Source organism: Pongo abelii, chromosome 9 (genome assembly GCF_028885655.2).
Source record: "Pongo abelii isolate AG06213 chromosome 9, NHGRI_mPonAbe1-v2.0_pri, whole genome shotgun sequence".
NCBI classification, from domain to species: domain Eukaryota; kingdom Metazoa; phylum Chordata; class Mammalia; order Primates; family Hominidae; genus Pongo; species Pongo abelii.
Window position 1 is genome coordinate 34,552,997 of NC_071994.2, and position 15,674 is coordinate 34,568,670.

The following is a 15,674-nucleotide window of genomic DNA, read 5'->3' on the forward strand; positions in this document are numbered from 1 at the left end:
TTTTGTACTCCAAGTTTAGGTTTTTCTGTTTCTCATGGAATAATTTTTGGTTTTGGACCAGTGATCTAGGCAAAGACATTTTTTTGTGTTGGTAGGTTGAGTTCTTCTAGTCTTCCTTTCTTGGAATTAGCTGTTCTTCTAGAGTCCTTTCTCTATACCAGTGTGCTAGATCCCTTGGCTTTGTGCCTACATGGATATTAAAACCCTGACTTTGCCATGACAGCCTATATCTGTATGTAGGGGTTTCCGGATTACCAAAGCATCACCTTGCATACTTACAACTGTGACTATGGGTTTTCTGTCTTATTTTTAATGTCTGACAATTTCCTTATCTTTCTTTTGAACTTCAGCTGTATGTTAACTTTTTTTTATTGATGCTATATATTTTTCAAACATTTCATATTAGTTCATTCCACAATGTTTTTAAGAATCACTTAAGTTTTTTTCTTTTGAAAGTATCATAAACTTTTAGAGATATTGGAACTACAATACAAAGAACTTATTTTCCTGAATGATTTTAGAATAATTTCCCAAACTGATGCTCTATCATCTCATTACCATAGAATATCGTTCTTACAATCAGGGACATTCTCCTGTAAAACCATAACACAGCAATCAAAATCAGGAAGTTAACATTGGTACATAACTGGAATGTTCAAGACTCATTCAGTTTCACCAATTGTCCCATTAAAGTATTTTTATAACAAAAGGATCTAGTTTAGAATCCTATGTTTGCATTTAGTTGTCATAGCTCTTTAATCTCTTTCAGTCTGGAAGACTTTCCTAGTCTTTGGTTGATTTTTATAACTTTGACACTCTTGAAGATTACAGACCATTATTTTGTAGAACGTTCCTCAGTTTCTGTTTGTACAATGTTTCCTCATGGTTAGATTCAGTTTATGTATCTCTGGAAGGAATATCACAGAAGTAATGCCATATTCTTCTTATTGAATCCTATCAGATAGTTAATGGTTTCAATTTGTTTTGTTATTGGTGATGTTCACTCTGATAATTTGACTAAGGTAGTATCTGACAAGTTTCTCCACTGTAAAGTTAATCTTTTCTCCTTTGTAATCAGCGTATTTTGTGGAGGGAACTTTGAAACTATGTAAATACGCCATTTCTCACCAAACTTTTAATATATTTATTTATATCAATAAAGACTCATAGTTTCCTGTTTTGTACAATGGATTAAAATATTTGACTATCATTTATTTTTATCAAATTATTCTTGGTTTGGCCAGTGGGAGCCCATTCAAGCTGGCTGCTGAGTATTTTTTGACATGTCTTCATCATTCTTTTAGCATTTTTCTGCTTTCAGATAAAAATAAAATGTACCAGGATCACCTCATACTTTACCTGATCTTGCCCTGGAATAAACCATTTCTCCATGTTACCCTGGTTCCTGTTAATAGAAAAAGGTATATAGAAACCAAGATCTGAGTGCTATTACAATTATTACTGTTGGAGTGTCATTGTTGTCACACCCCCTCAGTGGACAGAGCTAGGAAATATATGTATATATTTACATACATATACACATATACACATATACTTACAGTTATATGTATTTTTATATCAATCTATGTATGTATATTGAAAACCATTAATTTGAACTACTGCAAATTACAATCCCAAACTACAAGGATTATTTTAGTTTATTTCTTTTCTGTATTTATACTTTTCTTATCTTTCAATGAGAAATCTGACTTTCATTATCACTAAGACGCTGACTTATTTCATAAAACACCGTGTTATATAACCAGTCCACCATTCTGCTGCCCCCTCTTTCCTTATGTGGATGTCCTCCTTTTCCTGCTTGAATTCTGACACCTTCAGCTGGGTTGCCCTTTTGCAGGGTCACCCTCCTCACCTTACTTAGTTTCTGACTCCCCACAGTAGACTGCCCTCCCTTACATGGGAAAATCCTCTTTTCTCCATTCAGGCCTGTTATTCTGTTCCGGAATGCTCTAGACACAACCCTCTCACCACTTCCTCACGTACCTTATTCTGCCTAACCTAATGGACTTCAGAGCTGAACTGTTTAAGAAGAGGAAGGGGTTAGATGTTTTAAACATATTATTTGGGGGGCTTTATTCCCAACTAAAATAAATTCAATAAATGGAAAATTAATGGGAAAATAAGATTTTTTTCTCTAAAGCAGTGTGCTTTTCAGTCAGCTTTTCTTATAATTTTCCATAAAGTGAAGGATAACTATAATAGGAAAACATTTGCATTTTATTTTTGAAGCTGCCTTCTATAGTTAATGCATTAGCATCAGTATAGTTTTGTTCTGATATTAGAAGTATGCCTATATGTGATATTAACCAATTTTTAAATAATTAAAATATTAAATATAGCAACTATAAAAATACTGCATGTCAATCCAATTATATTTTCAAACTCATCTATGTGTCAGAAATGCAGCTATGTGGGAGTTTATTAGTTGGGCAATGCTCTAGAGGTATTGATAAAATATAGCTGTGGACTGTAATTGAGAAAGAATAAAATGCAGAGGTAATAAGGTGTGTGAAGAACAGTGGCCTGAAATAATTGGTAAATTTGCTCTAGATGTAGTTTTATCTTTGACTAATGGTAGCAGATAATAAATTCAGGATTAGAGTAATATATTGTCTTCTGAATTTTGTCTTTTTATTTTTTCCTCTTATTTTTCTAGATGACCTCAAAACATTTCCCTTTGCTTTTGTGCTGAATGCCTTAAAAAGTACTCTGATCTCATCCAGGCTCGTGTCTTTAAAATGGTATCTACATAAAGAAGACTTCTAAATGTGTATCTCCTAACCCCTAATCCATCCTACATTAACTATTTGCCGTCTCTGCTTGGATATCTAAAAGACACCTCAAACTTGACATGTTTAAAATAAAGTTTCTAAAATCCTGCCTCCTGGAAACTGGCTTATTTAATCTTTTCCATCCTTGTTAATGACAACTCTCTTTTTCCAGTTACTGGTTGTTTTTTTTTTTTGTTGTTGTTGTTTTTTTGTTTTGTTTTTTGGCTCTCCCTCAGACTGTATCTAACATCCAACCACTTCTTATTTCATCCACTACTAACACCCTAGTCCTCCTTCATCATCCTCTTTTATCTGGATTATTGCAGTAGCTTATTAAGTGATTTTTCTTGCCACAACCTCTGTTCCCTTCTAATGTGAATGTAATAGAGTGAGTCTTTAGAAAGCTAAGTCAGGGCCTGGCGCAGTGGCTCACGCCTCTAATCCCAGCACTTTGGGAGGCTGAGGCAGGCAGATCACGAGGTCAAGAGATCGAGACGATCCTGGCTAACATGGTGAAACCCTGTCTCTACTGAAAATATAAAAATTAGCCAGGCGTGGTGGCACACGCCTGTAGTCCCAGCTACTCGGGAGGCTGAGGCAGGAGAATTGCTTGAACCTGGGAGGCAGAGGTTGCAGTGAGCCGAGATCGCGCCACTGCACTCCAACCTGGTGACAGAGCAAGACTCCGTCTCAAAAAAAAAAAAAAAAAAAGCTAAGTCAGGCTTTGTCACATTTGTCCTCAGAACTCTGTAGTGGCTTTCCATCTCATGAGTTGTAAAAACCAAATCCATATCACACATAATGAGGTCTACAATGATTTGGGTCCCCTTGCCTTCCCTTGCCCCTCTCTGAACTCTGCTCTTCTTCACTTTGCTTACTCCCTTTGAGCCACATGGACTTCCTTGCTCTTCTTTAAACACACTAGGCCTTATTCCACATTAGGGAACTTGCTGAAATATTCTTTCTTAATTCTATCCAGGTCTTTACTCAGAATTTACTATCTCAGAAAGGAGTTTCCTGACTGTCCTGTGTAATAGTCTTCCCTGATTTATTGTTTTTCTTTAACACCTATCAATATCTAATATACTATATATTTTAACTTATATTGCTTATTTTCTTGCCCAGAATTTAAGCTGGGCAGGATTTTTTTTTTGGTCCAGTGTTGTACCCCCAATGTCTATATCAATGCTTTACTTACAATAAGCATTCAACATTTATGGAAGAAATAAATCATATACAACCCATCCATTAAAATAAAATAAAATCAGCTCATTCATGGCAGTAGGCTAAAAAATTTATTTCATAGGAAATGTGTAGTAATTATTGTACTTTTGCTTAAAATATAAAAAATATAAGTAGGATTTAAGAAGATGAACACTCATACATGGCTGGTTGGCATTTAACTTGGTCAGCCACAATTTTTTTTTTTTTTTTTTTGACAGAGTCTCATTCTATCACTCAGGCTGGAGTGTACTGGCGCAGTCTCAATTCACTGCAACCTCCACCCCCCAGGCTCAAGCAATCATCCTGGCCTCAGCCTCTGGAGTAGCTGGGATTACAGGCACACACCAGCATACCCAGCTAAGTTTCGTTTGTTTGTTTTCAGACTTTCACCACGTTGCCCAGGTTGGTTTTGAACTCCTGGACTCAAGCAATCCACTAGCCTCAGCCTCCTAAAGTGCTGGAATTACAGACATGAGCCACTGCCCTGGCTTTTGTAACAGTTTAAAAAAGCCTATAAAAATTAACAAATCTTAGAAATTCTGCTTCTTGGAACTTATCCTAATAAAAAGAATAACTGTAAAAGTCTAGATATAAGCATGTTTATTTCAGAATATTTCATAATAGTAAAAAACTCAATTCAGTAAACCTATAAACATGAGTGATTAGGTAAGTTATGGTAAAGTTAAAAAATGGAATACTGTGTAGCCATTAAAAAGTTATATTGTACATTAATTTGTCACAGAAAGGTGTTTATTATATATTAAGTAAAATAGGTTACAAAATAGATGTTTATTGTCAGTTTCTGCTGGCTGTTTTTTAAAGTATAAGTGTATGTTTTTAAAAAACTGGTAGAGTGGGGCATGGTGGCTTACACCTGTAATCTCAGCACTATAAGAGGGCAAGGCCAGAGGATCTCTTGAGCCCAGGAGTTCAAGACCAGCTTGGGCAACATAGTGGGACCCTGTCTCTACAAAAAATTTTAAAAATTAGCCAGGTGTGGTGGCATGTTCCTATAGTACCCAGCTACTTAGGAGGCTGAGGTAGCAGGAGGATTGCTTGAGCCCAGGGGATTGAGGCTGCAGTGAGCTGTGATCATCCCAGTGTACTCCATCCAGCTTGGGTAAAAGAGTGTGACTCTATCTTAAAAACAAACAAAACCTGGTAGTACCAAAGTGCTAGTGACTGTTATCTGTGGATCGTGAGATGATCTGTTTGTTTAAAACAGTTGTTATGCTTGTTTTTTAAAAACTTTTCCTCAGTGAAGAGCTAATATGAAGTAACAAAACTCCCCTAGACTGCTCTATCTCTCTTGCTTTATTTTTGTCTTGGTGGTTATCACTCTCTAACATGCATACCTTTTGCTTATATTTGTCAGTCTATCACCACCCCCACTAGAAAGTAAGTTTCTTAAGGGCAGGGACTTTGTTTTGTTCACTGCTATATTCCAGGAGTCTAGGAAAGTATCTAGCATATAGTAGGTGCCATAAATGTGTGTTGAATAAATCAATAATGGTACATAGAAGATAAATGCCACATTTTATAGCACGCAATTTTGATATCAGAGGATTTTGTTGTAGATAATTAAAGTATTTTAATGAGATTTTCCCCCCTTATTTTTCAAGGTTTCTAAATACTCTTTACAGAAGAAAGTGAGTGAAATGGTAAGGAAATTACAAAACATATTTTTCCCCCATCTGGATTAGTACTTAGGGGGATTAGTATTTTTGTGAATAAAATATGACATTTATAGTGAAAAAATTAATTGTTGAAACTGGATATTACTGTCTCCAGTAATATGAAAGGGGATATTTGCAATTTCATATGTTGCATAAATGAATTATTTCACAAATTTATTTCGAGATTACATAGTACTTATACAGGTTGAGCATTCCAAATCTGAAAACTCAAAATTTGAAATGCTTCAAAATTGGAAACTTTTTGAGTGTCAACATGATGCTCAAAGAAGATGCTCATTGGAGTATTTTGGACTTTAGATTTTTGCATTTGAGATGCTTAACCCGTAGGTATAATGCAAATATTCCAAAATCCCAAAATATCCCAAATATGAAACACTTCTGGTCCCAGCATTTCTGATTAGAGATATTCAACCTATATATTTAAAATAAATTTTACACAGTTCCCAAATTATTGTTAGGGTCTTATAGTAAAAGCAAATAACAAAACTCTAAAACCTCTTATTTTAATGGTATCTTTTCTAGATATTTATGTAAACATGTAATTATTAATTATAGCCTAAAAAAATTGAAATGTATGAAGTAGTATTTAGGATATAATATTTATCCCTTATCAGTGTACACTTAGGATATGGCACTGATCCTATATTGTTCAATAAGTATTTATTTACTGTGCATTCCTCTTTTATAGTCTGTTAAAAACTAATGTTTTTGCTTTTTACAGCATAACATTTTAGGGAATATTTACTTTGATATTTTTCCCTTCTAGCCCTATTTTATTCAGGGCTAGAATTTTTTATCTGTGTTTTTGGTTGAGCAAAATTTTCCTATATCCACTTAAATTGTCAAAGGGCTTTTTGGGTGGAGCTATGCTATTCAGTCTTCATTCTTTGGAGCAGACTGTAAAATTAATTTTTGAGTAAGGCTTATATATTATATATATGAGAAGTAAGAAATGAACTATCACCCCTTCTGACATTACATAGAAAAACATAAAGTATTTTGCTTCTTGAAATTGTTTGGTGTGTTAGAAAATAAAAGAGCCATAGAGAGACTGCTAAGCTTGATTGAATAAAAGATGTGAAAATTCTGTTTCTATTCAACTGGAAAGAATAAAAATAATATTGTCAGACTATTTTAAACCATGATTTTAATTAAGAAGCTGAAAAACTAGATTCTAGTTTAGCTTTAAGTACCATGACATTTGTACTGAAAGTCATCTTCAACGCTACAGTGGTTTTACACAAAATATAGTGAAATTGAATAATGTGCCCTTTGACCTGGGAGATAAGGCTACAAGTTAAAGATCAAAGGCAACATAAAATGTGTTTTATTTTATTCCACTTTCAAATTTCATCAAACAGATACTTACAATCTTTAAAAAAAAAAAACATGGTAACATGTATATACTTATTCTAGTTTTTGGTCACTTTTAAGCTTTTTGTTATTGTGAATTACAACATTTATACTTACTAAAATGATATTTCAGTTACAGTCATAATATTTTTTCTGACAATTTAAAGCATTGCATCACTTTTAATTTAAAAAGTTTTATATATTGATATATATTTAATATTTTATATTCATTCTGGCAGAACATTTATATTCTGGATTTAAAAGTTAGAAGTACCCCTTTTTCTAAGCATTCTTACATATATTTGTTTTACATTATTCCTGTTACATTATTATTATATAATTCAGATGACTTGTTCTTTATTCAAAGTGCAGTATAGTATTCAGTAATTCAGTGAATCTTATTTTATTCCAAGCAGTACATTATTCTTTTATGTTATTTGGTTCTATGGGCAAGACAGGAAACAAGATAGCCACTAGTGTGAAGGCACGACTTTGGGGAGCCATAAAGTTAGGGTCCTAAAAGAAATAACTTGAAAAATACTATTAAGAAAATTTCAAGTTTATGAGCTCCGATAGGTGAGTCCTTAACTACTAGTAAGTTTCTGTCTTCTGTGATTCAGTAAGCTGATTTTCTTTTAGAGGTGGTGATATGTTCTGAGATAAATTAACATAATCACAAATCAAATGATTTTTCCATCCCTAAAAGTACCTCCCCTTTGAAAAAATCACAATCATTACCAGTTAAAAGGATGCAATAAAAACATGTGAGAGAGAAATCTTAGGACATTACATACACCACCACTGTGATTTGGTCATTGATACAAATTTTTCCTGCTGTGTTTAGTGATTACTACATAGATGACCATGTTGGGTAATAATTGAATTTATAGGTGTCTGTGTTGTAAAACTGAATAGCTAATACAGCTTAATGAAGGAAGTAAACTTATCAGACCATTGTCATATTGTATTTCTCTTCTGTATATCATTTTCCTCTAAATAAAAGATTTACAAGAAAGATTTTTTCTTTATGAAATTAAAGCAATTTCAATATTGAAAGTTTTGATATATTAAGAATAACCACATACTTTCTTTCAGAGTAGAATATTTTTAAACTGAAGACTTATCTGGAAGTAACTTCATGATCATAAATATTATGTATATGTGTACACACATATATTAGCAACATGACTTTAGGTTAAAGTAATCTATGCCTTATATTTGTAACTGAAAAGGTAAGGATATCTTAAGAAAGATGCCATAGGTTTTTGAAAATTGAGTTTTATAACTCCATTGATTTAGTTTGGGTTCATATTGAAGAAATTAGAAGATTAGTTACAAAATTGGAAATGAATGTGTTAAATTTATATTTTGATTCTTATCTTTTCCTCTAAAATTTACTCTTAACAAACTGATTGTTTTAAGGGAAACTAATTTTATCTCCAGAAGTTTTCAAATCAGTCTCCTTAAGTAAATAGAAAAAGGGAGAAATGTGAAGCTGTGCATTTTATCAGTAAATATATTTCTAAAAAGCTGTGTGTAAATATTTTTACATTATTCCCATTTTAAATGCTTCAAGGCTTTAAAGTAAGCTTTTAGACTACACACATACATATAATTATGGATATGCTATTTTTCCTCTAATCTTGACTTTCATAGATTAGATTTGTTTAAAATGAGGTGTACATGTGTTTAGAAAGCAATGAATGCTGACATTTTTTGTAGACTGTCTTTGCATTTGATAGTAAAACTGTGTAAAAGAAAAAATAATTTGAGTGGATTCATGCAGATAGAATATGTACTTAACTATTTCTTAATCATCTCAATAAAATAGCCTTATAATACATTAAAGTTTTAATAATAGTAAAAATCAATTTATTTGTATTCTTTAAAATATTCTTACATCTCTAAAGTGTTATTACCAATTACTTTTTGTTGTTGCTTTTCAGAGAATTTAAACTATTTGTTGATAGTCATGAAATTAGTGGCAAACTGGACAATGGACCTCTTCATCTCATTTTCAAAACTAAATCAGGGTAGTAAACTACATTCATATAGGCATATATGGGCTAATAAGCTGTAGGTGCCTATGTGATTTAGAAGTCTTAATGTTATATATCATGGCCATTGAATAGGCTAATGTGTTTGAAAATCAGAATTGTGTCATGCAAACAAATGCAATGAAACTGCATTTTCATTAAATTCAATTTTTGCCTCAAAGAATGTTGGAAGAGTGTATCAGAAATTACTCTAATGTATATAAAGCTCTATGCATGAAATCTTCTTTGATCTTTGCTACATTTTTAGTTAACAGAATTGTTAACCTTTGTAGGCATTGACTACCTATTTTATTCATCACTTTTTAGCTGAAAGGTTAAGAAAGCTTTTCTGGGATCATGTATTATGTAGTAGAGAGTATTCTAATGAAGGCTACATAAATATTGATTAGAATCAAAAATTAAAACTTCCTTGAATTGGCCGGGCACAGTGGCTCACACCTGTAATCCTAGCACTTTGGGAGGCCAAGGCGGGTGGATTGCCTGGGTTCAGGAGTTCGAGGCCAGCCTGGGCAACACGGTGAAACCCCGTCTCTACTAAAATACAAAAAATTATCTGGGCATGGTGGATCGTGCCTGTAGTCCCAGCTACTCGGGAGGCTGAGGCAGGAGAATCACTTGAACCCGGAGGCAGAGGTTGCAGTGAGCCGAGATCGTGCCACAGCACTCCACCCTGGGTGACAGAGAGAGACTCCATCTCCAAAAAAACAAATAAAAAATAAAAACTTCCTTGAATTGAAAAAATGACATTAACCCAGTTTTCAGTGAAATTGTGTTAGGTTTCTAGACATCTGCTGAGAGCTAATATAATTCTCTCAATCAGAAATTAAGGGGTATTTTAGAAGAAAGCAATATGGTTCATTATTGCTCACCATTACTAATAATAGTAACTACCCAGGTAGGCATAAGCTCTCCAGGAATAAGTACATTTATCAACTTGTTTGCATTTATAACTGCTGCACAGTTAAATAAGTAGTGAAAAGCCTGATGACATACATGAGAAATTTTCAACTGATATATCATAATTATTACCTATAATATATCATGTTTAAAATCATTAAAAAATAGCTTTGAAAAAGTTAAGACTGTCATCAGACTTGCCAAGATAATATAGTTAGGTACAACTTAAATTGTAATGTGTGTTCGTGTGTGTGTGTGTGTGTGTGTGTGTGTGTATGTGTGTATGTGTATATATATATATGTATTTTTTTTTTTTTTTTGTGATGGAGCCTTGCTCTGTCACCCGGGCTAGAGTGCAGTGGCGTGATCTTGGCTCACTGCGACCTCTGCCTCCTGGATTTAAGCGATTCTCCTGCCTCAGCCTCCCCAGTAGCCGAGATTACAGGTGTATGCCACCATGCCTGGCTAATTTTTGTATTTTCAGTAGAGATGGGTTTCACCATGTTGGCCAGGCTGGTCTCGAACTCCTGACCTTGTGATCCGTCCACCTTGGCCTCCCAAAGTGCTGGGATTACAGGCGTGAGCCACCATGACCCGGCCCTTCATGAATATTTTTTAAAAGGCCATGCTTATTCTAAATAAAAGTTAATTAAAACTATTGATACTTTTACCAGTTAAGGAATAATAACAATCATTTTATTGTGATTTTTATATGATGGGCTTTGTTTTTTAGTGCTTTATTTATATTAATTCATTTTATCTTCACAGCAACCCTATGAGTGAAACACTATTATAAACTTTTTCCTAAAAATAGGGTAGATAATTTACCCAAGGTCACACTAAGTTGCAGAAACAAGATTTAAACATAGGCAGACTAGCTTTTGACCACTGTGCTCTACTACCTATACTTTGGTTTTTCTTTTCTTTTTTTTTTTTGAGATGGAGTTTCACTCTAGTGCCCAGGCTGGAATGCAGTGGTGCGATCTTAGCTCACTGCAACCTTTGCAACCAGTGTTCAAGCGATTCTGCTGCCTCAGCCTCCCAGGTAGCTGGGATTACAGGCGCCCGCCGCTACGTCTGGCTAATTTTTGTATTTTTAGTAGAGACAGGGTTTCACTATGTTGGCCAGGCTGGTCTCGAACTCCCGACTTCAAATGATCTGCCTGCCTCCACCTCCCAAAATGCTGGGATTACAGGCCTGAGCCACTGTGCTCGGCCTGTACTTTGGTTGTGTTTTTGTTTTTGTTTTTGTTTTTTTTGAGATGGAATTTTGCTCTTTCGCCCAGGCTGGAGTGCAGTGTCGCGATCTTGGTTCACCACAACCTCTGCCTCCTGGGTTCAAGTGATTCTCCTGTCTCAGCCTCCTGAGTAGCTGGGATTACAGGCATGCACCACCATGCCTGGCTAATTTTTGTATTTTTAGTAGAGACAGGGTTTCACCATGTTGGTCAGGATGGTCACGAACTCCTGACCTTGTGATCTACCCGCCTTGTCCTCCCAAAGTGCTGGAATTACAGTTGTGAGCCACTGCGCCTGGCCTGTACTTTGGTTTTAAGCAATAAGAAGTGGCTCTGGTTAACTTATGTAAATGGAAATTTAGGGGAGGCATTCACAATCAACCAGAGAATAAAGAATTGTTTGAGAATGAACAGGGACCCAGAGTAATTCCAGAGTTTGTGAGGCAGGTTGTAGGGACCCACAACAGAGGTCTCATATCAGTTTGGATAGGATCACTACTGAACTTCTCTAGTTTTATATAGTCTTTTTGCTCAAGATTCAAATTCCAAGAAAGTAGCTATCAATTGGTTTATTTTGAGTATCATGCCCTTCTCTTAATTAGGGAAGAATAGGACCCCTGAATTTTAGTCCTGTTGTAATGTTTAGTCCATGTTGTAATGAAGTTTAGTCCATGTTGTAATGAAGAAAAAGTATTTCAGTAAAGTAAATTGTGGTGCTGTTAGGTAAGGGAAATGGATGCTGGCTAGGCAAAATCAAATTTTTACTATTAAAACTCTGTAAGACAACAACAGTTCATTCAGAAAACAATTATTGAGTTCCAGTTCATGGGCCTATACTGTTCTTTGTTTAGAACTGCTCATCGTAGAAGGTGAAGCAGTTGGGAAAAAAAATGAATGAAAGTTGTGAAACCAATTAATGATTCTGCTAATGTCAAGTGAAGATAAAAAACTTCTAACAAGTGTTATTGATTTTATTAACATAATATTTATTTTTTAAGAGTTAAAAGTCATATTCGCAGGTATGGGAAGAGTAGTTCCTTTAGCTGAAAGCAGTAGAGGCCCATATAATATTATATAAGTAAGGTCTAATTTTTACCAATTATGTCTCCAGTTTAAGTAGACTACTATCCTATGTTGCCTCCCTGTCACTGAGAGATATCCTTGTCATTTCATTTCTTTTTCTCTTTTAGAGATGGGATCTTGCTTTGTCACCTGGGCTGGAGTTCAGTGGCTGAACATAGCTCACTGAAGCCTTAAACTTCTAGCTTCAAGCAATCCTCCCACCTCAACCTCCCAAGTAGCTAGGACTACAGGCATGTGCCACCATGCCCAGCTAACTTGTTTAATTTTTGTAGAGATGGGGTCTTGCTATGTTGCCTAGGCTGGTCTCAAACTCCTGGCCTCAAGCATTCTTCCTGCCTCATCATTTCATTTCTTAATGCAGTGAGAAGGTACTATATTAATTAAAATCAGTCTCAGAAAATTTACTTGAATTTTGGTAATGCACATTGAAATTATTCTAGCAAATTGAAAGGGCAAAGAATCAAAACAGTGATCTAGATAGGTCCTGATTATTCAAATGATTTAGAGAAAGAAAAAATCTCTCGTAAAGTACCAAAAGTATTGCTTTAATTTTCTCCTTACTTTTCTTAGTGTTAGGCTGATTAACATTTTTTATAAAAAGATTTTGAAAAAGAAATTGCAAATAAGGGAAACATAACCTGAAGTGACTATTTTGCTACAGGAAAAATATGTTTGCTTTGGTTTTACATAGACTTAGAAATATCTCCTAACTAATATTTCCTCCTTACAGTTTACTCAGAGAGTACTTTTAAATGACATTTATTTATGTTATATTACTAACAACAGTTGTTTACCACAATATATTTTACATATTTGTTGTGTGTGGGGGTGTGTGTGTGTTATATGTATAACATTTAAAATTACTCTTCAAAATAGGAACAAAAGGTCCAGTTACATCTTCTGGCTAAAGAAGACTATCATAAGCAACTGAGTGAAATTGAGAAATATTATGCCACAATAACAGGTCAATTTGGATTGGTAAAAGAGAATCATGAAAAGTTAGAACAAAATGGTATGTGCTATCTTATTTAAATATACATATTCAGTAGAGAATGTTTGAATGGACTTATTTACTATGAATACATTGAATTTCTATGATAATACTGATAATAGTAAATGGCAGTTAATAACTGTTACCTAAATTAAATAACATATATATTGCATTGTTACTGTTTTCCCTGTTTATCTTAATGATACTTTCTTTGAAATATACATTGAATATAATGCTTTCTTAAGTGTCTTTCATGTTGCAGTACGGGAAGCAGTACAATCAAACAAAAGACTTTCAGCTTTAAATAAAAAACAAGAAGCTGAAATATGCAGTTTAAAGAAGGTATGATTGATACAGTTTCACACTACTAAGTAAAAATTATAATCTAAAATAGTCTTATGGGCTATTACTAGAGGACAGTTGGGTAGAATTTTTTGGTAGAAGGATAAATTGTTTTCAATACAGATGCATAAATTTTGAGTTATGATTCCAGTAAAGGTAATTAGTGCATTTGTTGCAATCCATTCAAAATATTATTTCTTTGACTTGTGACCAGTAGCATGCATTTTTATGGTGATATGAATACCTTATAAGGATTCATTGTATGTCATCCTTATTAGCACCATTCATTCAATATTTACTGAGTGACTTTTATATACTGGGTGCTATGTGGCACTAAGGATACAGCTATGAAGAAAATAAAACATGTTTCCACTTTTATGAAAGAGTCTGGTGGTAGAGTTAGACAAATAATTACACAGACTAAATAATGTGAAACTATGATAAATGAGCTGAAGAAAAAGTAAAAGATGTGATGACATCACAGGTGACTTTATTAGATTGGGGGTAAGAGGGTGGAGGAGGGAAGGGAGTAATGTTTCAGGCAAGTGGAATAGCATGTGCAAAAGCCTTGAGACAGGAGAGTTTAGTATATTTGAGGAACTAAAAAAAGTCTGATATGGCTGGAGCATCATGAATGAAGCTGTGAATTGGACATTTATTTGTTGCTTACTGAGCTTCAGTATACCCTTGCCTTCTTCCTAACCTTATCTAGATTTTTGTTTTGATGTCTCCAGCTTTAAAACTGAGCCCGAAATTGGCAGGAGAACACAAACATATTTCTTTCTTCTGACCAAAGGCATTGGTTCAGGAATGGATAAATGACTTTAGCTAGCTTCTGATTATAAACCAGGAAGAACATAACCTCTATCATGGCTGGCAGTCAGCCTACAACCATAAGAAAAGCCAAAAAATAGGAACCTGACAATGTGGATGCCAGATTGGTATGACATAAAGAAACCTGTTCTTTGATGACATTATTGAGTAACTGGATCAACCAACCCTGCTTCTTGTCCTACCTCTAGACATTTAAATTATGTGAACCAATAAGTTCCCATTATTTAAGCCAGGTTGGTTAGGGCCAATTCAGTTTTCCATGATTTGCAACTAAAAATATTCCAACTGATACAAAGGGAGAGTTGGTACAAGAGGAAGAAGTAGGTAAGGCTTTGTTCTTTCTATAGAGAATGATGTCTGTTTTCCTTTTCCCACTCCCTTCCAATCCCTCTCTCGATACTGCTTTGAATCATTTTAGGACCACCTCCCTACCTCTGAGAGAATTAAGTACCTATGCTTACTGGCACTCCATAAATATTTTGAAACAATATTTACTGAGTACCATTTAAAATGCACTTAATTTGTAGTTATTTATTATATTGGTATGCAAAAAAATCTTCTGTTTGCCCCTCAAGATCTATACTTACCTTTTGAAGGCTTATGTATATGGGTTGCATCAATGGGCTTCCACATCTTCTGACTTCCTGTTGAGCTGGGCCAGTGGAGAGCCTAGGCAGGAGATGGGAGGAAGAAGAGAGTGAATCAGGGTATTTATTCCCCCTGTGCCTTCCCTCTGAGGTAACTTCAGGCTGGCCATGTGCCTCAACAGATCAGTACTTCTCTCAAATTGGCCTAATCTACATGATACTCTCTCCTTTTCGGGTTCCAGTAACCTCTCTTCTTGACCTTCTGGGTCTAGAGGTGGTGACAGCTACAGTGCTGCTAGTCAGTGGAACTTGCGCCATCCCTTGTGGTTCCTTTATATCCTCTGTGCACCTTTGCAAATAAACCCATCTTCAGGTTATCCTAGTTTATGTTTGCCATCTGTTTCTGTTGGGATTCTGACATACACTTGTTTAGGGTAAAACATTAGTGAGGCCAAAATTAGGAATTCAATTTTGTATAGGCTAGTTGATTCAGTACAGAGAAAGTTGTTTCACAGTCAAAGATTGCACTCTAAACCTCACCTATATTTTTTAGTTGTATGTTTTGGACTCAAGGGATAA

The 15,674-nt window shown here is 34.7% G+C and overlaps 1 protein-coding gene across 1 annotated transcript in view; it reads left to right on the top strand.

The window, feature by feature from the left end:
- CCDC73 (coiled-coil domain containing 73) overlaps positions 1-15,674 on the top strand; it is a 186,272-nt gene that overhangs the window by 100,408 nt on the left and 70,190 nt on the right. Inside the window, exons 7-9 of the mRNA XM_054524520.2 lie at positions 5,639-5,677; positions 13,218-13,353; positions 13,595-13,674. Of these exons, the coding sequence (XP_054380495.1) occupies positions 5,639-5,677; positions 13,218-13,353; positions 13,595-13,674 (255 nt within the window). The remainder of the gene's footprint in view (positions 1-5,638; positions 5,678-13,217; positions 13,354-13,594; positions 13,675-15,674) is intronic.